Raw genomic sequence first — 22703 nt, 5'->3', positions numbered from 1 at the left:
GCTGGAAAGGAAGAAGAAATGAGACTTTGACCATTAGCCCTGGTTCTTGCCATTCCCGCATACCTGTGCATTGTCAGGGAAGTGGCTCTGGCAGTCTCGGTGTCACCTCTAGGTCTTAGCTCGGAAGGAGGTGTCCAGCCATGGTGACAGAAGCAGCAACTACTTAAAAATTTAAAGTGTCTCTGCTGTTTCTTTCCCTCTGACCAGTTTCCAGGTTGCAGGAAAGTTTATTTCTAGCTGGGTCACGTTTTAATGAAGAGAAGGGGAGGAGAGGGTGTAGCAACACCAGCTTTCTGTCACAGCCTGTCACAGCCTGTCACTGCGCGGTGACTCAGTCTTTGCAGTTGGAACTGCCAGAGAGTGATCTGGCACCGCTAACTCAAGGCTTCACTCACAGAAGAGCACATCGTTTCTGTGTGTGTGGAAGATGAGATCTTACAGATGGTCGTACTTCCCCCTCAAGAGAACAACTGGAAGGGAAGGCTTTACAGTGGGATCCACGCTCTTACAGAGCAGCACAAACCCTTCAGCCCCTGGGCTCTGTGAGTCTCCATGATGCTCTTGTCTCCCAGCAGAAAATGCCCCACTTGTCAGTTCCTACCACTGTTTTTCAAGAAAGATTTTTCTGAGTATCAAGTCATATCCTAAACAATACCTGTAATTTTTTTTTTCCAATTTTTATGTTGCCTCCCTCACTTTGTTTACATGCAACATGACTATGGATTTCACAGTTCTGTGCTCAGCTTTCTGATTTTTCTTAGACCCAAGCTGTGGTCTGAGCTGCTCTGCGCAGCCAGAAGGTGTAGTCTGAAACGGCTTCCTCCTGTGAGAGAAAACAACTCCCATATGAGGAAGCCTTCCAAGCTGCTACACTAACACAGGTATCATAGAATCATAGAATCACCAGGTTGGAAAAGACCCATCGGATGATCGAGTCCAACCATTCCCATCAAACACTAAACCATGTCCCTCACCAACTCACCCACCTGACTTTTAAACACCTCCAGGGAAGGTGACTCAACCCCCTCCCTGGGCAGCCTCTGCCAGTGCCCAATGACCCTTTCTGTGAAAAATTTTTTCCTAATGTTCAGCCTAAACCTCCCCTGGTGCAGCCTGAGGCCATTTCCTCTCATCCTGTCCCCTGTCACTTGGGAGAAGAGGCCAGCTCCCTCCTCTCCACAACCTCCTTTCAGGTAGTTGTAGAGAGCAATGAGGTCTCCCCTCAGCCTCCTCTTCTCCAGGCTGAACACCCCCAGCTCTCTCACCCGTTCCTCATAAGGCCTGTTCTCCAGCCCCTTCATCAGCTTCATTGCTCTTCTCTGGACTTCATGGTCCTTCTATCTCGTAGTCCTTCTAAATCCATGAAAACTAATAATTTTCTAAAGAAAAATGTATGTGTGCTCAAACACGTTCATTGATTTAGTGCTACATTTTGCAGTCAGACCAGCAATGCTCTCTGTGTGTGGTTTTACAGCCAAACCTCCAGCTTAGTGGCAGCTTGCCTCGTCTTGCTCACAAACCCAATGAGCACCAATCTGCTTGCAGTGAGGACACTGAAAGCATAAATCTCTTCTGAAGCTTTGGTGGTGGTTGGGCAGAGGTGACCCGTGCTGCCTGGTGGTTCTGTACTTGCTGTGCTCCTCTGGCTTGGGCTACAGCTCTGGGTAACTCTCCAATTCCAGCTGTGAAAGTTGTGCTTGACACCCTGTGAGTGACGTAGGTGGCACTTCTCATTTCTTATGAGCCAAATCCTGCCTCGGGGTTGCAGCTGGCTAGAGCTGATCTGCTGGGATAAATCTCACTGGGTTTGAAGTTTAATCTTCACGCCCATCTGCCCGTTTACCTTCTGGTCACGTCTGGCCAGGCAGCTTGAGGCAGGCAGGCTATGGCCGTGAGAAGGCAAACTGCTTCTGTACACAGAGAAAAAATAAATCACGACTCATAACCTGACATCCTACGGGTTAAAGAAACAACAGTGAGACAGTTCAGGATGCCTCAAACCCTCAGCCACCTCTGCTTGCACTCCACACAGCCTGTGGGATTTCCTTCCCTGCAGTGTGTGTTAGCACAGAGGTGTTTTCTTCCCAGACCAGTTTAGTCTGCTGTCAAATGAAGCCTCCCTCAGTTTCTGCTTCAGTCCTTGTGTGCAGGAGGAGGAAACCGGGATACATTTACATCCCAATGTATGCAGAAGACCATGCGCGTGCAGAAAACTTGAGGAAGTTGGAGCACACCCTGTCCTAGGAGTAGTTTTCTTAGATGGGAAGGATACTTTAGATTTAATTTTCTGTGTTGTATTCTCTCTTGAGTTCAGAGTGATTTCACTTCTCTTCTTGATGACGCTGAAAAGGTTACCTGTGAAATCCACTGCACCTTAATTCCAGGGTGCAGAAACATGCTTTGCCTTTGACTATTTGATAAGCTAATTTTTGTAAAGAAGCTTAGTGGTTTGCCGTGGCCAGTTAAGAGAGGTTTCTTGCAACCCGACAAAAATATGTTCAGTTTAGTTTTCTTTTTCAAAAGTCACTTTCTGCAAAAAAGATCACGTAGTTCCAACACCCTTGCTATGGGCAGGAACACCTTCCACTGGATCAGGTTGCCCAAAGCCCCATCCAACCTAGCCTTGAACACTTACAGAGATGGGGGATCTACCATTGCTCTAGACACTTGAGTAGACATTCCAGGGGTATAATCTAGTGTCTGCCTCATGGCATCCCTCCTGCTTTCCTCCAAGGATGCATTTTGCTTAGTCTTTGCAGGTACTATAAGAAAATTCACCATGTAAGCCTGAGAGCCTTTTTCAAAATAGCATGTAATACCTTTACTGATGGTTACACATAGTACAGATGCTTTTATTCGTTTCACAGATACCAGGAAGTACAAAAGAGTTAAAATGCAGCATCTCAGGATGTGTCCTGCTGTTTCTTCTTGCATTTACACAGTGTATGTGAAGATTTGTCTCATGTCTTTTATGCTTCAGCTGAAGACAGAAACTGGGTATTTTTCTGCTTCTGACACTAAGCAGCTACTCATAATACTCTAAGATGCAGGTAAAATAAAGGCAGAAATCCTAAAATAACAGGCTTCTCTGTCAGGGAGAAGTGAAAATATACAATTTTCTTTGGAGAGCCGACTTTCTGCTTTGCTTTCTACTGAGCTCACTGTAACATGTAGTGATTTTCCTTCCAGGTTATCTACAAGAAATAAACAGGAAGGCCAGGACTCATAATTCTGAAAACTGATCGCAAACTGCTGCTCTGCAATAGCATACAAGTCTCTCTCAAGATGGGTGATTGCTGGCCACAGCTAGTCAGCCCCAGCCTCCTCGGTTCGCTGAAGGATCCATCCCAAGGAGCTCCAGGCACCACACCAATGCTGGAATCCTGCCCTGAAGGGATTGTGCAAATCCTATGTTTCCTGGTGGCTCACAGGAGCCTCCTTTGCTTAAGTGGTGGGTCTTCAACTCTGGGATGACTCTACGTGCACTCTGGATGGTAGGTTCACTCCCCTTTTTGTCTTACGTCCCATGCTGGGGAGAGGACCATATGCAAAGAGACAGTGCCAAATTCAGACCTGGTCCAGAGGCTTGTACTGTTTTAAGTGGCAGGAATATGAATTTCATGCAACACCCCTTTAAGTGAGATCTGAATCAAATAGTTTTACAGCATTTTTTTCCCCTGCTAAGACAGAACAAGATCTTCCTTCAAAGCACCGTGTCTCCACAGTTAAAGAATTTTGTTTCCTCCATCCTAGGTTTCCCAAGGCAGAGTCTTTGACACAAAATGCTTCAGGCTAATTTATTGGTGGTACAGCATCAGGTTACAGCTCAACCTGGGCGTCTTTGGAGAGGAACAAAGAAATCCCTGGGCAATTATGCTCTCACAATCTAAGTTCCCACCCCACATGTGCTCTTCAGGTGCCGCCCATGTGACGGTCCAATGGTGTTTTAGAGGCCAGGACCATATTGTTCTTTCCTTGTCTCCAGGCAGACCGCTCGTTGTAGCTCCCTTTTGGCTTGAACCAGCTTTGAGGCTTTCACCTGTCTAATTGGGTTCAATGTCAGTTCAATGCATCCAGTTGAAAGCTCAGAGCTTGTGGCCCGAGATTTCACACATTCAGCTACTAATACTAATCAAGTGCATTTTGCTGTGCCATGCTGCTTTGCAGTTTCAATTATCTTCATCTATAGTTCATTTTTATTTTTATGGCTTAATGCTAAGCAGCTAACTTTAAATGTTGGATTGATTATATTTCAGGCTAAAATGAATAATATTCTTCAACACAACACTTCTAGTATGACACTTCAATCCTAGTACATCTTCATTTGTAAATACCATTTAGAAATGAGCTTCTAAATATTGATATGCACGATGAATTGGTCTCTTTTCCAGCAGCACTGATCAGAAATCTGTTGGTGAGGATCTTGACACTCTCACTCAGAGCTGGTCAGGAGGGCTTTTCTCCTCCATGCATCCCAACCTCTCTAACCTCACCTCCCTTTGTAACCCACGTCTCCTGTGCTGTGTGAGGGGTTAGTCTGTCAGCAGCAGTTTTTCCTCCAGCTGGACCTCCAGGCATGTGCATAAAGTTCTCGTGGTGTGGGGTTGGGTTCAGCGGCAGTATTCCCGCTCGATGCTCGCCATGAGCTCCTCCTCCGAGTAGTCGTATGATATTGTGGATTTTCCTGTTGACTTGCTGTTCCTTTGTGGGCACCTGCTAGGGGGAGGGAACAAGTTATTGGTGTCATGAGACAGAATCAAGCTCTGAAGACACAACACGACCCTTAATTTAATTTATTATTTTTTTTTTTGTGAATGGAAATATCGATCTGCATGTAGCTTGCTGAGACACGGATACTCTGTCACGTCTAGTTCCCATACCCCACAGGCACATCACTTGCTGATGTTTGCTATCACTTGGCATCTATTTTAATCTGTGAGTTCATTACAGTACAGTCCTTACAGTGTGCCAGATTAAATGCCCACAACCTTTTGGTGACTGTAGGTTCAAGGCTCAGTTAAAGCACTGCCAAACCTTTACTCTAGTTACTAATTTTAAGGTTTATGCAGAAAGGGATTTTTTGTTTGTATCTGTAATGGATTTGAGTTGCGTTCAAAAGATGGACTTGGCTACCTTGAACTGCTCTTAAGATATTTTTTTTTTCCCATCAGCACAACTCTCCCGTGAGTGGGAACCGATGTACAATTCAAAGGGAACTCGCATTGTTTTTATTGGTATTATCAGAGATGGTTTATATTGGGTACAAGGGAAATCTGTCCCTTCCTGCCTGAGGGAAGACAGTGAAAAGTCTTCTGAAAGCTTTGACTGCTGTAGCTCTCACTACCAAATAGGCCTACTTGATCTTGCCCTCCAAGACTCAAGAGAGGAGACTACAGCTGACAAGTGAGTGCTCCTCCTTGACCTTGTAGAGAACTGGGATGTGAGGAACCTGGACTATCAGGTTAGTCTTCTCTGGAGATTGGGGCATGTGCTTCCATGAAATAGAGGTAATGGTGAGGTGCAGGGCTAACTGGAGACCTAAGTTGGTAAATCCAAGCTGTAAATTCCTCTGTCATGCCATGTCAGCTGAGACTGGTGGGCTTTGCGTCCCTCCACAGGTGGAGAATAAATATGCAAGAAATAAATGGGTTTATATGGCAGCTGGTTGGTTGCCAAAGAGGGGATTTTCATAACCAATATCATGGCTGTAACTCTGTCCCAGACTTGTTATGTAACATGTATTGACTTACTATTTCTCTCATAGAGAGACTCATAGAGTTGCTAGAGTTGCTTGGTTGGAAAAGACTGCTGAGATCATCTAATCCAATAATTACGAGACGTCCAACCGTACTGAGTCCAACTGTACTGAGATCTCTCTCACCTTTGGTCTTGCAGCTAGGATGAATTTGGTCATTAGCATCCTTTAGTGAAAAAAATGTGGACCTGTTTATTAGATTAAATCAAAGGAGCTGCCCCAAAGCAGGTAAGTAAACGTAGAATCAGAATCGAAGAAAAGAGCCTTGAAATTCTTTTCTAAGGAAACTTGGTCATACACAGGAGGTGCCTTCATAAACCATCAGCTGTTTTTGACAGCCAAGAACTGCCTTCCATGGCTGAGGGAGCATCTGCAATGTTACTCAAACAGGTAGCAACCAGTGTCCTGTTGCTTTCATTGGGGAGCAAACAGCACTGATGTAACTTCTCCTCTGTTCTTATCTGTCCAGGCCAGAAAGGCTTCTGTCCAGCCTGGCTGCTCTGACCTAGCTATGTTGACACCGTGCCCTCTGCGTGTCACAAACAGTTTGATGTTTTTCCTGGAGCCACCTGATGGCCAGCTGGTGTGGCAGCTGCGTCCTGTGGGTGTCCTACACTTATTTACTCTGCACAAGTGCCCCTTGATGGCAAGTTCTACCGACAGCAAGATGCCAGCAAGGTAGATTTAGCAAGTCGAGTCTTCTGTTTAATTCTTTTATTCATCTTCCTTCTTCTGATGGACTGCGATCAATCTGGTTTCCATCACAAAGAATGACAGCTGGGAAGAAAATTACAAGTCCAAGACCTTCAATCATCCACCAGTAGCTACAAAGCAAATTCCTTGTAAGAATCATGAAATGGGCATGTAAAAATCTGACTTCAACACAAAATTTGTTGATTAAAACTCTGCACTGTGACAATCCTTAAACTAATTTTATATGATGTGATGAATTGGAGGTGGAGCTCTTGGTTACTTGCTTGCAGGTACACAGAAGAGTCATTGTTTCCCTAGTGGTTACATAATTTCCCTCTGTTAATTATTCTTGATGCTTGGCGTGCATGGTGACCTACAACCATGGGAAAAACTCTCCAGGTAAAATTCAAGCTCACTGAAACACAGATGGGCTTTTATAAAAACAAAAGCAACCCCCCTGCCATGTGCATCCTGGAATCAAGAGGAATAGAAAAGGCTGTGTTTATTCCAGGAGCAAAGTAAAATGGAGTTGCCGCTCATCTTCTCTCTCTATTGTTGTGGCAAAGTTCTGTATAATTTCATATGGAAAAACTGAAATAAATTTTAAAACAAAGAGGCTCAATCCAGATAAAAGGAGAAACACCTGCACCTTAAGGACAGCCGACAGAGGAACAGCCTGTGGTTGCACAGGCTCCATCCTTGGAGGCTTTCAAGATCTGATGGGACAAAGCCCTGAGAAGTCTGGTCTGATATGTCTTGGAGTAGGAGACTGGACTAGAGACCTCCTGAGGCCCTCCCAACCTGAACCTTGATCTCAAAGGCACATGAGTGCAGCTCTACCACCAGCTGTTTCTACTGGCCGTGGAATTAAGTGAACAGCTATGGCAGGGAAATCCCGATGCAGGATGTGAGCAGGACAGGAGCCGGTGGATCACAACCCTGCCTTTGCGCTTCTCCAGCTACTCTGGCAGGAGAGGAGACCCCTTGCTGCTCTCATCAACAGCCAGGGCTGCAGATCAGGGATTACAATCATGTTGAATCCAGTTGTGGGCTGTCAGACTTTCCGATTCATTGAGGGGAAAATTTTGCAAGCCCTAGATGTTCTGGGGGAAGAGAGAAACATGGAAAGGAGCAATGTTGAGAGGGGAAAAAAAACGTATGAGAGGGGAATTTGCAGCATGGCAGGAGAGCAAAGAAAGAAAGGCCAATGCAACTCCATCAAGATTACCATGCAGACTTCTGGGTATTTAATTACTAAAAAGTTATTAACATCTTGGAGGGAGTTTAGAAAGCAAAAATAAAAGTGATTTAAGGGGTTAGAGTGAAGCAATGTAGGAGAGAGGAAAGCAAGAAATGTGCTCTATTTCAGTGAAAGGTCTCTTTGTGTTTAAAGATTATTAAGGATAGGGTTTTTTTTTTTTTTTGTAAGGGAAGGACAACGAACTACATAATGAGGAGAAAGAAATGCAAAGGGCAAAATTAGAAAGTGAGCAAACCCCACCCTTGAGCAAGATGCTGGGTATGATGTCCCAACCTCCCCAGCAGTGGGGACGGCTGGCAGTGCTGCATAAGGACTAGACATACGGAGGAAAATCTTCACCATGAGAGTGATGAGGCACTGGAACAGGTTGCCAGGGAAGCTGTGTTGCCCCATCCCTGGAGGTGTTCAAGGCCAGGTTGGATGGGCCTTGGGCAGCCTGATCCAGTGGGAGATGTCCCTGCCCATGGCTGGGGTTGGAACTGGATGATCTTTAAGGTTCCTTCCAACTCAAACCACTCTATGATTCTATGATCCCCGGCATTAGGCATCTGCCTGGTGCGAGGTAGAGCTGCCTGCAGGCTCTGATGACAACGTCCCTGATGAGTGGCCATGGTAGAAAGCTCTGAGGCAGAAACCTCAGTTAAGCGACTGCGAACTGGGCTGGGGTGAATCCAGGCCAGTGTTTTTTATCATTTTGCTGAGGATGAGAAAGTCAAGGGTTAATCATTACAATGCCGTCCGCAAGACCTTGCAGCTGAAAAATGGGTCAAGCCAACATCCCAGTAACTCTGCCAATAACGTGAACCTTGGCAGCGGTTATAAAATCATTACAGAGTTCCTGGGCTCTGTCATCCCACCTGTGCATTCCCAGATGCCAGAGAACGGTTCCCAGAAGAATTGCGGGGGAAAAGGGAGGTAAAACAGCACAATCAGGAATACACTCAGCTGTGTCCCCATGTGCATAGAAGGTATTTATTAAGGCCTGTTTTAGACGTTTATGTGGTGTCACATAGGGATGTTTGCAGTACAGGCAGAGCACACCTACGGCCTCTATCTTGTGTGACTCGTCTCTTGGCAGACAGTATAAAGTCTCTATATCTAGTTGTTTTTTTCCCCTCCTTGCTTGACATTTATTTTTCCTTTAATTGGCTTTATGGGAATTTCTTCAGTCAGCAGCTCTATCAAGACAAGGCTGATTTTTGCTGCTTGTAGCATGTATAATTCTAGCTGCAGAAACGTGAAGGATAAGACGCCTGTGCACATTAATCACTGTTTCTGTGGCTTGATGTGATTTGATTTGATTTCTTCAAAATGCAGTTTCGCTAGGTGCTGAACAATTTAAAAGAAAATGTTTGCAGGCAATTTTTTTCTAGCAGAAATTGCAGTCCTGGTTGGAAATTGCGTGGCTGGTACAGGCACTTGACATGTGAGCTGCAGTACGGGGCTCTTCAGCAGGCACAGAGTAAATGTCACCTAAATGAAAAAAAGCTCCTGCTCTGTCATCCCAGATCACAACCCAGTTTTTGCTGTCTCAACTCTTCCCTCTGTGTTTCTAAGAGGGAGGGAGAAGGAAAGCCGCAGCAGGGGACAAGAGGGGACAGAGAGAACCTGGGGCTGGGGAGCTTGGTGGGAGACTGTGGCGAGGCGGGATGGGCAACCCCCAGAGGAGACTGCTCAGCCGTCATCATAGCCCAAAGCCCACTGAGGATGCTGAAGTGCCCAAGAGCAGTTACAGTGTCCGTACAAGCCTTGCTGTTGGGAAAGCTGGGGACAGGCATGTTTTCCTAAGTGTTCCCGTAACCAGCAGCCTTGCCAGACAAGCTCCCTGCCAGCTGGGAGAGAGGGGAAGAGGGAGGATGACGGTGACTGGCACCTGGGCTCTGGTGTCACATCCACCAGCGCTGCTCAGAGTTAGTAGGTCACGCAGCCCAACAGCCAGGATTTGCAGATTAGTCTGCTCTTGAGTGCTGCAGGAGCAGAGGGGCTGGATGGCAGTCAGAGAGCTTGATGTTTAAAGCAGTCACTTTTAGCATAAGGAGATGACATTTTAAAAAGGTTTCTCAAGCCTTTTCATTCCACCTGGGTTTCTTTAACACATGCATCAAACCGTTCCCACTGCTGTTGGTGCAGGCAGAGTCAGAGGCACAGTCTGCTCCGTAGTTTTTGCTTGTGGAAGGAAGATTTCAGCTTTCCTTTGTTTGACATCTAGAACCTCACCACTTCCCTGTCCCTGAGGGACACTTGTCTCTGGCTGGTGTAGCATGGGAGTGTCTTATGGGTTTTATCTTATGATTCCTGGGGAGCAAAGAGATGTTATCCTCCTTTTCTACATGCTACAGAGCCCGCAGATGACCTACGGGTGAGCCAGAGCCTGAGCTACTTGTTGGAATAATCCTTCCCAGCTTTTCACGACCTCTTTCAAGGTGCCTGTGTGACATGAGGATATCTTAAAATCTACATTGCATTCATAACCAGGAATAAATCTATACACTGTACTTGAGCTGGAGCCTGGATCTTCTCAGGCAGCACAACTCCTAAATTTTAATGGCAAACAGGTAACGGACAGAATATTTATAACTGTAAATTAATTGACACCATTCCCACCTCTCTTTTGCACAGCAGGAAACATGCAGGAGTACCTTTCTCCTTTATGCTCCCTTCCTTCCACTGTTTTTCCTCCCTGAAGATACAACAAAGACACAGGGTACTCACTGATGGTCAACGGTGTCGTCCTCTGGGCCTGGTGGGCTTCTGGGTGACAAGACCTGGGGAAGAACAAGAGTTGTATATTTCAGTTACAATAGTTTAAAGCCAAGGGTGGTGACTCTGGACCTGGAGTCCTGCATCCAGGTCTGGGGCCCCCAACACAAGAAAGACATGGACCTGTTGGAGCAGGTCAATGGAAATGATCAGAGGGATGGAACACCTCTCCAATGAGGACAGGATGAGAGAGTTGAGGTTGTGCAGCCTGGAGAAGAGAAGGTGCCAGAGAGACCTTATTGCAGCCTTTCAGTATATAAATGGGGCTTATATAAAAGATGCAAAGAGACTTTTTACCAAGGCCTGTAGTGACAGGACCAGGGCAATGGTTTTAAACTGGAAGAAAGGACATAAGGAAGTTTTTCTATGATGACAGTGTTGAGGAACAGGTTGCCCAGAGAGGTGGTAGAAGCACCATCCCTGGAAGTATTCAAGGTCATGTTGAATGGGGCTCTGAGCAACCTGATCCAGTGGAAGATGTTACCATGCAAGGCAGGGGGTTGGACTGGGTGACCTTTAAAGTTCCTTTCCAACACAAAACATATTTTATTTCTATGAAAACTATCTCTGTCTATAGTGGGTCATGTCTTTCCTGCTTTAACCCCCCCAAACAACCTCTGTGGAGATAATAAGGTACAAGATAGTCCTCTTTACTAACCACCATTTTGCTAGCTCTTTTCAGTGTTCAAGACGCCTTGGTGGTTGCAGGCTACAGAACCAAAATTACCAAATGTTAAGTCGTTAAACTTCCCGGTTTTCCCATGAATATGCACTGCCCTGCCAATTGGTAGGTGGCAGTATGAAAATACCTGATAAGGAAGGGGGTTATGGCAACACAGACCCAATTCTTTTTACCTGACAAGCCGCCTCCCTGAAATGATCCATCTGGAGTGAAAGATCCACCTTCTCCATGCTAGAAGTCCACAGGTTTCTAATGGGACATCAGAGGGGCAACCAAACACAAACCTAACAGTGTTTAAAATGGGGAGGTGACGGGACCCTGAATCTGTCTGAACCCCTAGTTGGACCAGTAATAAAATCAATCCACTGCGGCCAGATGCTGCTGAGAAGAATGTGACTGCCACCACTACTTCTTCATTGTACTCTCACAGGGAAAGGGAGTGGGACAGGGACAAGGGCTGTGGCTTTGCACTAAAGTAGACTCATTTTGGCTTGCTGTTATTTTTTCTGAGCTGCAGCCCTAAAGCTGGTGGGCTTCCTTCATACAAGTTACTCCGAATCACATGATGACACTAACAGATGTTAAATGGGTAGCACACAGAGCCAAAGCGAGGACTCGGCTTCCAGAAAACAGAAATGAAAAGTTGTTCCATTGGCATGGAAAAGAATTTTCTGTACAAGAAAAAAAAGGGAAGCGAAGGAACCAGGGAATGCTGTGGAAAAACTTGCAGTTCTGAGCCATCTCCAACACCTGCTTGTGGTGCTTCTGCAGGAATGGATGGGATCAAACAATTCCTCGGTAAGATCACGTATCTGCTGTTGAAATGGGTCAAACCTGTGCTGCCTCAAGGTCCAGCAGTGCACAGGACCAGTGCCGTAAGTGTGGGAGCTACAGAGGAGAGTCATCCCTCTACAGGCAGTACCACTACAGGAATGATGGCTTTATGCACAGTTTTGTGCTGATTTAAACCAGTTGGTATCAGTCAGGCTTGTATGTGCTGTCTGCTGGAAATGATGCTCACCTGGGCATTGCATGGCTCCCGATTTTAATTTGAGAGGAGGCGTTTTCATTATGCTTATTCCTGAACTGCTTCACATGTGGATGGACTGTAGTGCAGGTTTAAATACAGCTGTATGAGACACTGTCTTTCATGTCCTAGCTGCTTGGTTAAAATTACAAACTGAATCTCCATGAAAGACTAACATCTTTGATACCTTTCCAAAGGCAGTTCACCTCCTTTTGGAAGAGTTCTCGCTCTCTGGCAACTATTATTTCATCTGAAAGAGCCTGAACTGTTCTAGAAACAGCTCCTGGGGCCAAGCGGAGACGAAGCTTTGTGTTGACAGTGAGGGAAGAAAGTTAATTTCTTGGCAATCCCCCACAAATGACAAAACCAAGCTGCAGCATAAGGAGGACGCCACGCTGAGCTCCGAGGACTGATTCTGCAGTGCAGCATGGCCTTCATCCTTAGCATCACCATCACCCACTGGGCTGCTGCTGTCACCCTGGTTTCTTTCCACCAGGAGAAGAAAATTATCCCTCCTCAGCCCCAAGGCAAATGAAGTTCTCCAGGAGTACTTTGATGCTGCTCTTCCCACAGCAAGAATCCAGCTTCCAACAATTCTAGGCAAAGGATGGGTTTGGATCATTTTAGGGAGGGGTTGAATTGTACAGTAGGTTGTCTTTTTCTTCCCTTGTGTCTGACTCCTCCACATTACGAGCTGTACGTGTTGTGTGGGTGGAAGACAGAATTAATTAGTCATCACAGCGGAGCAGCTCTGGTTAGCAAAATCTGCTTCTCTGTGCAAAATCAGCTCCCACCTTCTCTAAGGGATCTGTCAGCAACAACAGTTATTTCCCAAGAGAATTCAGCACTGGCACAGGTACATCTCTACTGACATTTAATCTGGCGCACAAGGAAAAAATAGTAGTGCGTCAAAACAAAAGGCAAGTCCAGCCTCTGGCTTTCCACTACCATAAAAACTGGCTCCACCCAGCCTGCTCGGGATTGCTGTAATGTATATGTTGCAAGTTCAGCAGATAATTAGTACGAGCCCTTTATGTGGGTTAAGATGATGCGCACATCACGACACTTTAATATTATGGGTTCCTATCCTGCAGCTAAATGGGTAATTGCTGGCCTGGTTGGCCTGTGCTCTGTTAAGAGATAAATAAAGTCAGCTTCTCCTTTCTGCAGCTTGCAGTCACCTTTTTATTACTCATCCAGGATGCAGCGTGTCTCCTTGTTTTCCTCTCTGTTGCCAGTGTAGGCATCTCGTGCTGGAGTCTGATGTGCTACAAAGCCCCACACTGCCACCTCCTCCAGATCCAAAGGCTTGGATATTAATCTCACGCAGAATGTACTCGGGTTTAATTTAATGTAACAAGATATGAGGTGGAGTGGTTTGGCAGGCATTGCACACACAGTTCAGACATCCTTTCTGTTAGAGCAGCGGCTCCTGGGAGCGAGGCAGGGTGAAACGCTGGAAGTGGGAACTATTTCCTTCTAACACGTGCATGAACCAGCACTCCTGGAGTGCAGCTTCCCAGTCCCCCAACCCAGTGGAAACTGTGGCTTGTGTTCCTCACTGTCCTGCCAGCCCTTACCCCCCTGTTTCTCCCTTCTCCCTCTGTCAGCTCTAGAAGCTGCGGGTGAGCTGAGGGAGAACACTCTCCCCTGGGACCCGCAGGGTGATCTTGAACTGCGCACCTTAGGGGGGCTTTGACCTACCCCCAAGCTGCGTTGAAACTGGTACAACTGTAGTCTCAGTATCAGTGCCTCCAAAACTGGGTGGCCAGATTCAAGCTGCCTCTTGGAGATGGTCCCTGTGCTGGCCCTTGAACCGTGCCCAAGCGTTATCTGGGAGACTGCAAGTTGGCCCAGGCTAAAACCACACCAGAGACCATCCTAGCAGCTCAGCAGGACAGACCATCACACTCTGATGTCAGGCATCTGCTATGGTGTAGTTTACCAGTACAGATACAGCCCTGAGATGTGGTACAGTAGAGATACAGACCCTGAGCGGTCCCATCATGGACAAGGGAGCCTAGAGAGCGACTGAGACGCCTCAAACATCTACATTGGAGCAGTGCAGTCTCCTGCCAGTGCTGCTCTACTGGGCTGTGGTTTCAGAGCGTGCCCTTCTTTCAGGATGTAAGTCAGTGCCTCCTTCCCTCTGCTGCTCCCAATCCCTCCTCACAAACATCCCGCAAACTGTCCCAGGAGACCAGTTGAAGCTGAAATGAAAATCCTCACCCTTGGAGGGGAGGGAGGTGAATTCAGCCAGAGCCCATCGTGGAGGCAGTTTGCAGCATGGCTACAGATGGCTGAGCTGGTACAGCAGAAGGGCAGCACCCTCCAGCGACACCAGCAAATGATGTGGGTGGCTAACCCAGTCATCACTGCCAAAAACAACTTCTCATGAGCCTGCAGCCAGAGTTGCAGCTGGCAAAAAAAATCTAGCTTACCTAACGTGTCAATAAGTACCAAATGGGAGGTATAGCCCCAGCTGCATCCTAGGAAAAGCCAGCCCAGCCTTGCTCTGGTCTGCAGCAACATCCTCTGGCCAATGAAGGAATTAAGAACAGGCAGTGGACGGGAACTGGGCAGGGATGCAGGGAGTTCCCACGCTTCTCCTCTCCTGCCAACTAAAACACCAGCTCCCAGCTACTGTGCGCATGCCCTGTGCTCAGTTTGTAAATCAGGAATGGTTTCAGGGCAAGAGCGATCCATGTTCTGCCGAGTGCTGCTGGGGAAAAAATTACCCTGTTGGCAGTTTTCTGAGTCCAGCTGCAACACAGCTGTGCTGGGAGAGTGACACTGGCTGAGGGGACAGCATAGCTCCCTGCTCACTGGGCTTGGTGATGTTTCAGGTGCTTTTAAAAAGACAAGGAAGATAAAGCGAAAGAAAGGGAGACCTTTTGCTCTGCAACTGCCAGATCCACATCTGGAAATTAACTGAAGAATCTGAAATAACCTTACTTTGGACTTATCACTAAGCTGCTTCCCTTAGCTGCTTGGAGTTCAAGGAGTTCTTGTTGTTCAGCTGGAAAAGACTTTTTCTGAAATCACCTTGGCTAGTGGAGCACAGCTCCATACATGACTGTAGTAGGAGAACATCCAATACCTGAAGGGGCTACAAGAAAGCCAGAGAGGGACTTTTTACAAAGGCTTGTAGTGATAGGAAGAGGGGCAGTGGCTATAAACTGGAGAGGGGCAGATTTAGACTAAACATGAGGAGGAATTTCTTCATGATGAGAGTGGTGAGGCACTGGAACAGGTTGCCCAGAGAAGTGGTGGCTGCCCCATCCCTGGAGGTGTTCAAGGCCAGGTTGGATGGAGCCTTGAGGAGCCTGATCCAGTGGGAGGTGTCCCTGCCCCTCGCAGGGGTTTGGAACTGGAAGATTTTTAAGGTCCCTTCCAACCCAAACTATTCTATGATTCTATGATCTTGACTCAAGAGCACTTTTGACTATTAATACATCCAGGAAGAAATATATTAAAAATAAATTGCAAACAGGACTGAACCAGAAAGATCATATTTCTGTTGAGGGAAGCATACTTTAACAAGAGTAGAAAAATAAACCTGTCTGAATTCCTGTAAGAAACTAATGAGGTATGACATTAAATGTCCCTACAGGACCCCTACGTGTTTGCAGCTGGGACCAGCCAGCCACGAGGTGCTGCTGCACCACAGCAATCTGCAGAAGAACATTTTTTCTGGCTAAAAAAATAAAAAACAGGCAGAGCTTTGCAGACTTGGGTGTTTTGAAAATACATGATAGTCCTTCTAGAAGATTTATACACCCGCTACCTGTGCTACTCCCATGGTGCAGCTGGGGTGATAGGCTTACTGTAATCACACCCCATTTCCAGTCAGGAGGAGTAACAGAGCCATGGAAAAAGCTGTTGAAAGCAAGACCCTAACATGTCTGCATAATTTTTCCATTTCAGGAAACCAGCGTGGAAATGCCTGAGGCCACAGCCTCTCGCTTAGTTTCCACTGTGAGCTGCCACCCCATTCTTTTTATGCATTCGCCAAAGAAATGAGGAAAAAGCATGTACAACCAAACAGAACCAAGGGCAAGCCCAAAACCAGACATTTTATGCTGATAAGGAGATGATGGGGTCTGCTCTGAGCTGAGTTCATGTTCCTTATTGGGGTTTGGTTTCCAGCCCATGTTGATGTGCTTTCACTCTTTTCAGTCCCAAGCACCATCTGAATGCCAAAGAGGTGGCTCAAGCCTTTTAATGCAGACACATCCCTCTCCACCAGACCCGCCACCCAGCCTGATTGCCCATCAGCACTGCCAGCTTCCTGCTGGATGACAAAGTGCATTGAGGTTCAGTTGGGAAAGCACAACGTTGGTGCACATCATGCTTAGGATAAACCCAATCACAACAGCGGAGAAACGAGTCCTGCTAACAGGCAACTGCTCCCTTCTTGCCAGTGGCAAACCCCTCCTCTCCTCCAAACAGCCAGAATCATCTCTTATAGGCTATTTCTCATCAGATTTTTCTACCGTAATATCTCCTCGTTACCTTTTCTCCTCCTCCCTTATCTTTTCCCATCAGCTCTCCTCAACCAACCCATCCTTTCTTCTCTGATATTTCTTTGCCTGCCCTCCCCGCCCCAGATTGCCCAGCAGAACAGGGTGAAGCAAGTACTTTCCTACCACAAGACAAAAATGACAAATGCCTGGCTGAGAAGCTGGCAAGACCAAGAGAAATGGCCCTCAAAATTTCTAGCAAGGAACTAGGGATTCACTGAAGCTGGAATCCCTTTCCAGAAATGTCCTCCACCAGCCTCATGGGAAGGGTGGGTCTGCAGTTTTCATAATGACCCAAGAGACTTAATTGTATCCAGTAAACAAGCAAAATTTTGTGCTGCAAATGGTTTCTTTCCTCCTTCGCTCAGGCTAGTGACATTTTAAGCCTAGAGGAGTCAGAAGAGTAGGCCCATGGCTGCTGTCTCAACAGAACCATAGCCACCTCATGTTCAGGTAAAGGAAGCGCTACCAAGAAGAGCTTCAAGTTTGCCCCGAAATTATAAAGGACTTCTCTTGTGTGTCTTTTATATCTTTGAAAAACACTGGTAATTCTTTGGTGCCCTTCAGATAACTGGTATGAATGCAACCAGAGATGTGAATTTCCTTCCCAAACAAGAGGCGGCAGCAGCAGCAGCTGGACAAAGAGACAATACAAGACGCTCAGCATCATCGTCATCACATGCCAACTTCAGGCTGAATTTTGAGGACCCTCACAGACATCTCTTTGCTGCAAGGCCTGGCAGTTACCTCCATGGATTTGCACCAGGTGTGACCATGATCCAAGGTGACTGCGATGATGCTATGGGTTCCTCACCATCATTTCTGCAAGAGGAAGAGGTCTGCAGCAGGCTCACTGGCATGGTGACATCCTAGACCCCTCCCAGGGCCACATATTAAATTCTTTGTCCTTTCTGCTTTGCCCCTTGTCATCAGGTCAGACTAGGAGAAGTCTGTCTAGAAAGCTGCCTGGAGGAGAAAGACCTGGGGGTGTTGATTGACATCCGACTGAATATGAGCCAGCAGTGGCCCAGGTGGCCAAGAAGGCCAATGGCATCTTGGCTTGGATCAGAAACGGCGTGACCAGCAGGTCCAGGGAGGTCATTCTCCCTCTATACTCGGCACTGGTGAGACCGCTCCTCGAATCCTGTGTTCAGTTCTGGGCCTCTCACCACAAGAAGGATGTTGAGGCTCTGGAGCGAGTCCAGAGAAGAGCAATGAAGCTGGTGAAGGGGCTGGAGAACAGGCCTTATGAGGAACGGCTGAGAGAGCTGGGGTTGTTTAGCCTGGAGAAGAGGAGGCTGAGGGGAGACCTTATTGCTCTCTCCAACTACCTGAAAGGAGGTTGTGGAGAGGAGGGAGCTGGCCTCTTCTCCCAAGTGACAGGGGACAGGACAAGAGGAAATGGCCTCAAGCTCCACCAGGGGAGGTTTAGGCTGGACATTAGGAGAAAGTTTTTCACAGAAAGGGTCATTGGGCACTGGAACAGGCTGCCCAGGGAGGTGGTTGAGTCACCTTCCCTGGAGGTGTTTAAGGGATGGGTGGACGAGGTGCTGAGGGACATGGTTTAGTGATTGATAGGAATGGTTGGACTCGATGACCCGATGCGTCTCTTCCAACCTGGTGATTCTATGATTCTATGATCTTCTGCCATGGTATACTGTCTCTCTGCTTAATTTTGTAGATGGGGGCAGCTCTGTTGCCTTGCTGGTACAGAGTTATTGAGAATATACATTAGTTAGGAATAGAACTAAAATACCACTTTGTGCATGGGAAAATTCAACACTAATATAGTTATTTTTTAATACCCATTAAAGATATTCACACGTGGAGGCAGAAGGAGAATGGACAATAGCAGCCGCTATTCCCATAAATACAACTGAACGGGGAAGCTAGGAGGATTGCTCATCAACAAGTCACTCAGAGGAGAAAGCGATGCTTGACTGAGCTCCCATTCATACCGCAGGAGGGTTGGTGTTAAAAGAGCAAGGAAAAACTACAACAATATAAGACATCTATTTTTTTCCATGTCCAAATCTGACTTTCTTTGAGGCTTCTCTTTAAAACTTGCCTTAAAAAAAAGAGTCTTTGTACTGAACCCTGCCAGACAGGTTTCCTAACAGCAAAATTATTTCGTATTAAAGTTTACCTTACCCCATGGACGTGCAGTTTGGCAATGCAAATGATTCACTAAAGAGCAAGACTGAGGCATGCAAGCCAAAACCTCCTGGGTCCTAGATATTCATTTCTATTTTTAAATTTATTACTTCAGTCTGACGAGTTTTGTGCATCTGCGTGGAGCAGCGTTTATCCAACAAACAGCACACAATGTCCAAAGCTCAGCTAAGATGAAAGAAGTGGTGTTTTTTAGCCGCATCGCAAAATGATACAGATGCTGCTGTTGATTTTTGATAAAAAAAGAAAAAAAAAAGAGAAAAGCTACATCTCAGCTTCCTCAGAGGCAAACCCAATATTTGTTAAACAGAAGGAGATTGAAATGCTTCTTCAGGAAGAACTAGGCTGCAATCGCAGTGGACTGGCAAACATTAAACGGCTTCTTTACTTTTACATTTTAAAACTTCCATTTACAAGCCTGACCAAGGCAAAAGCATGAGTTGTGCTTTACAAAGTTGAGCTACTTCTATAAGGCAGGAAAAGAAACTTTTCAGTAGTGCAGAAAAAATAGAGAAGGGGATGGCTCGTCACGGGAAGATGGACCAGAGAGGGAAAATGCAGCAGCAAATGTGAGAGAGCCTGGTTCGTGGGCAAAGATAAAAAGAGTGGATGAATGCCATTTGCATTTTGAGGAAGGCACGGCTGCAGGAGTTGGTGTCGGCTGTGGCAGCGCTTCCCAGTCCAAAAAGGACCCCACAGTCCAAGAAGGACCCTCCAGTCCAGCGAGGAACCCCCAGTCCAAGAGTGATCCCCAGTCCTAGAGGAAACCTGCAGTCCAGTGGGGACCCTGCACTCCATGAGGGACCCCCCAGTCTAGCGGGGACCCCGCAGTCCAAAAGGAACCCCGCCATCCAGCAAGGAACACCCTGTCCAAGAGGGACCCTCAGTTGATGAGGGATCCCCTAATCCAGTGGGGACCCCGCAGTTCAGCCAGGAACCCCCAGTCCAAGAGGGACCCAGCAGTTCAGTGGGGACCACCCTGTCCAAGAGGGACCCTTCAGTCCAGCAGGGACCCTTGCAGTCCAAGAGGGACCCCCCAGTCCAAGAGGGACCCCTAGTCCTAGAGGAACCCTGCAGTCCAGTGGGGACCCTGCTCTCCAAGAGGGACATCTCAGTCTGAAAGGAACTCCCCATTCCAATGGGGACCCCGCAATCCAAAAGGGACCCCCCAGTACGAAAGGAACCCCCCGGTCTGAAAGGAACCCCCCATTCCAGCGAGGAACCCCTGTCCAAGAGGGACCCCCCCAGTCCAAGAGAGACCCCGAGTCCTAGAGGAACTCTGCAGTCCAGTGGGGATCCTGCACTCCAAGAGGGACATCTCAGTCTGAAAGGAACACCCCATTCCAATGGGGACCCCGCAATCCAAAAGGGACCCCCCCAGTCCAAAAGGAACCCCCCATTCCAGCGAGGAACCCCTGTCCAAGAGAGACCCCCCAGTCCTAGAGGAACTCTGCAGTCCAGTGGGGATCCTGCACTCCAAGAGGGAAACCCCATTCCAGTGGGGACCCCCCAGCCTGAAAGGAACCCGCCAGCCCAGCAGGGTCCACCCAGTCCTGCAAGGAACCCCCTGTCCAAGAGGGACCCCCAGTCCTAGCGGGACTCCCCGCTCCAACGAGGAACTCCCAGTACAGGCGTGACCCCCCCAGCCCCGCAGGGCCCCCCCAGTCCTAGCGGGATCCGGCGGGGCCGGGGGTGCGGGTCCACTTACCGCTGGCTGGGGCCGGGACCCGCCGCCGGTGTCCCGGGCCGGGGAGCTGCCGCCGGGTCCGGGCGGCGGCACCGCCTCCTCCTCGCCCCGGGCCGGCGCGGTTCCCCGCGGGTCCCGGTGCCCCGTTCCCCGCCCCGCGGGGCCCCGGCGGCGGCTGCTCCCGCTGCCCATGGCCGCGCCGCCCCAGCCCCGCTCGCTCCGGAGGGGAGATCCCAGCCAGCGCGGCCCCCGAGGGGGGAACTGGTGATGCAGTTGGTGAAGCGCGGACGCTTCGAATCGTGCTTTTTCTCCCTCAGCCCTTCCGAACTTTTCAAAACCAGCCTGATCTCTCAGACAGACTTGCAAAAGCAGCCCGTGATCTCGGGGCTCCTGAGCCTCCCGTTCCGTAGGGACTTCTTCAACCTGCGCCGGGGAAGGTTCAGACTGGACATAACGGGTATAAACTGGAGAGGGGCAGATTTAGACTAAACATGAGGAGGGAATTTCTTCACGATGGGGGTGGGGAGGCCTTGGCCCAGGTTGCCAGGGAAGCTGTGGCTGCCCCATCCCTGAAGGTGCTCAGGGACAGGTTGGATGGGGCTTGGGGAGCCTGATCCAGTGGGAGGTGTCCCTGCCCACGGCAGGGGGTGGAACAGGGTGATCTTTGAGGCCCCTTCCAACCCAAACTATTCTATGAGTCTATAATATCAGGAAAAACTTCCTCACCATAAGGGTTACCAAGCGCTGGCAGAGGCTGCCCGGGGAGGTGGTCAAACCACTATCCCTGGAGGTGTTTAAAAGACAGGTAGATAAAATGATAGGGTTTAGTGGTAGACAAGTACAGTTGTGCTTGGTGATCTCAAAGGTTTTTTTCCAACCTAGTGATTCTAGATTCTGGGGCTGAGGAGGGAGCACTTATCTTCAGGGACCACACAGGAGGAACAGCAATCCTGGGCTAAGTTCAAGCACGCCTCACTCAGATGAGTCTGAAAGAACTTTGCAGAATAACACAGCCCAGAGGGTGTTGTCTGGGGCATGTTTTGGGCACTGAGCGGCAGTTCTGGCAGTGTTCCTGGGCCAGGGAAATTTTCCACACTGGGACTAACCAGTGAAAGAGGTGGACTTAGGGGAAGCTCCCATGTAAAGGAGGAGACAGCTGAGCACCTCTGCAGCCTGTCCTCATGGCCAGCATCATGGTCTCGTGCCCGGTAGCCTGCCAAGCCTGGGGAGCAGATCCTCTAACCCTCCTTTCTTTCTTTGCTTCCAATAATAACATATTTGCACAATTCTTGGGCAATTTTGGGCAGTCTGGGAGGTATTGATATAGGGATTTAACATAGAGGGGACCACTTAGAGATATATTAGTTGCATATTTACGTAGACACTATGTACTCAGCGTGTGTGCCAATATCTTGTTATTTTATACACTGACGGCTAAATGTAGAGATTGTGTGTACTCGGCCTTGTATTTTGTTCTGTCCTAATTTCCTGTTATCCTTGGACACTGCGTGCTCAGCAAACGGGATGTGATCAGTCATCCTGTTATCCCTGTTATCTGTGGTCAGTCATCCTGTTACTCCTGCTATCTCTAAACACTGCACACTCAGCAAACGGACTGTGATCAGTCATATAACTTATATACCATAAAAGGGAAACATATAGGATCGTGAGCCAAGGAGCTGACTGCGCAGACGCAAAAGCTAGAGAGTCATGGAAAGGACAAGTGAGGAAGACGCAAAAGCTAGAGGGTCATGGAAAGGACAAGTGAGGAAGGCTTTGCTCGACCACCAGGAGACCCCTGAAGACCACCGAGGGACAGGACTGCGGCTGCGCAAGGACACTTGAATATGCAAATTGATTTCCTGGAAAAGTAATGAATATGTATACTCGAGCTAGATAAAAGCAGGCGATACTTGTACTACGGTGCACATGTTAGGAGGAGTGATCCCCCATGTGCCCGGCGCCGCAATAAAGAATATCTGCTGCTAGATCGTGTCTGTCTTTGACTCAATCTGGCGACCCAGGTGGGACCCTCTCTGCTCGGCTGCAAGACCCGCTGAGAACAGGACTCCCTTGGGCGCCCCCGAGATTTTCTCGGAGGGACTCCTCGCCTCACTCGGATCATTGCAGAAGCAGACAAGGA

At 48.0% G+C, this 22703-nt stretch overlaps 2 protein-coding genes across 3 annotated transcripts in view; one reads left to right on the top strand and one right to left on the bottom strand.

The window, feature by feature from the left end:
* KLF11 (KLF transcription factor 11) overlaps positions 1-22703 on the top strand; it is a 469199-nt gene that overhangs the window by 10076 nt on the left and 436420 nt on the right. The window lies entirely within an intron of this gene.
* On the bottom strand, positions 2859-21143 carry CYS1 (cystin 1). Of its 2 annotated transcripts, none has more exons than XM_069850496.1 (3): positions 20582-21143; positions 10422-10474; positions 2859-4716 (listed from the first exon to the last, which is right to left on the bottom strand). In XM_069850496.1, the coding sequence occupies exons 1-3, from the start codon at positions 20750-20752 to the stop codon at positions 4611-4613; spliced, it is 330 nt and encodes a 109-aa protein (XP_069706597.1). In that variant the 5' UTR covers positions 20753-21143; the 3' UTR covers positions 2859-4610. The 2 variants fall into 2 exon arrangements, with proteins under 2 accessions (XP_069706597.1, XP_069706598.1); XM_069850497.1 differs by having other exon boundaries at positions 2859-4713; positions 20582-21136.

This window comes from Phaenicophaeus curvirostris, chromosome 2, assembly GCF_032191515.1.
Source record: "Phaenicophaeus curvirostris isolate KB17595 chromosome 2, BPBGC_Pcur_1.0, whole genome shotgun sequence".
In the NCBI taxonomy this organism is placed as follows: Eukaryota; Metazoa; Chordata; class Aves; order Cuculiformes; family Cuculidae; genus Phaenicophaeus; species Phaenicophaeus curvirostris.
The sequence above is the reverse complement of the archived record's forward strand: the minus strand, read 5'-3'. Positions and strand labels throughout refer to the sequence as shown.

What these genes read in the sequence shown, in the direction of transcription:
- CYS1 (XM_069850496.1), bottom strand. Translation starts at nt 20,752, where the DNA reads ATGGGCAGCGGGAGCAGCCGCCGCCGGGGCCCCGCGGGGCGGGGAACG. An exon ending in GGTCCCGGCCCCAGCCAGCG is followed by an intron (nt 10,475 to 20,581) that starts GTAAGTGGACCC and finishes GTTCTTCCCCAG; the next exon opens with GTCTTGTCACCCAGAAGCCC. An exon ending in GACGACACCGTTGACCATCA is followed by an intron (nt 4,717 to 10,421) that starts GTGAGTACCCTG and finishes CCCTCCCCCTAG; the next exon opens with CAGGTGCCCACAAAGGAACA.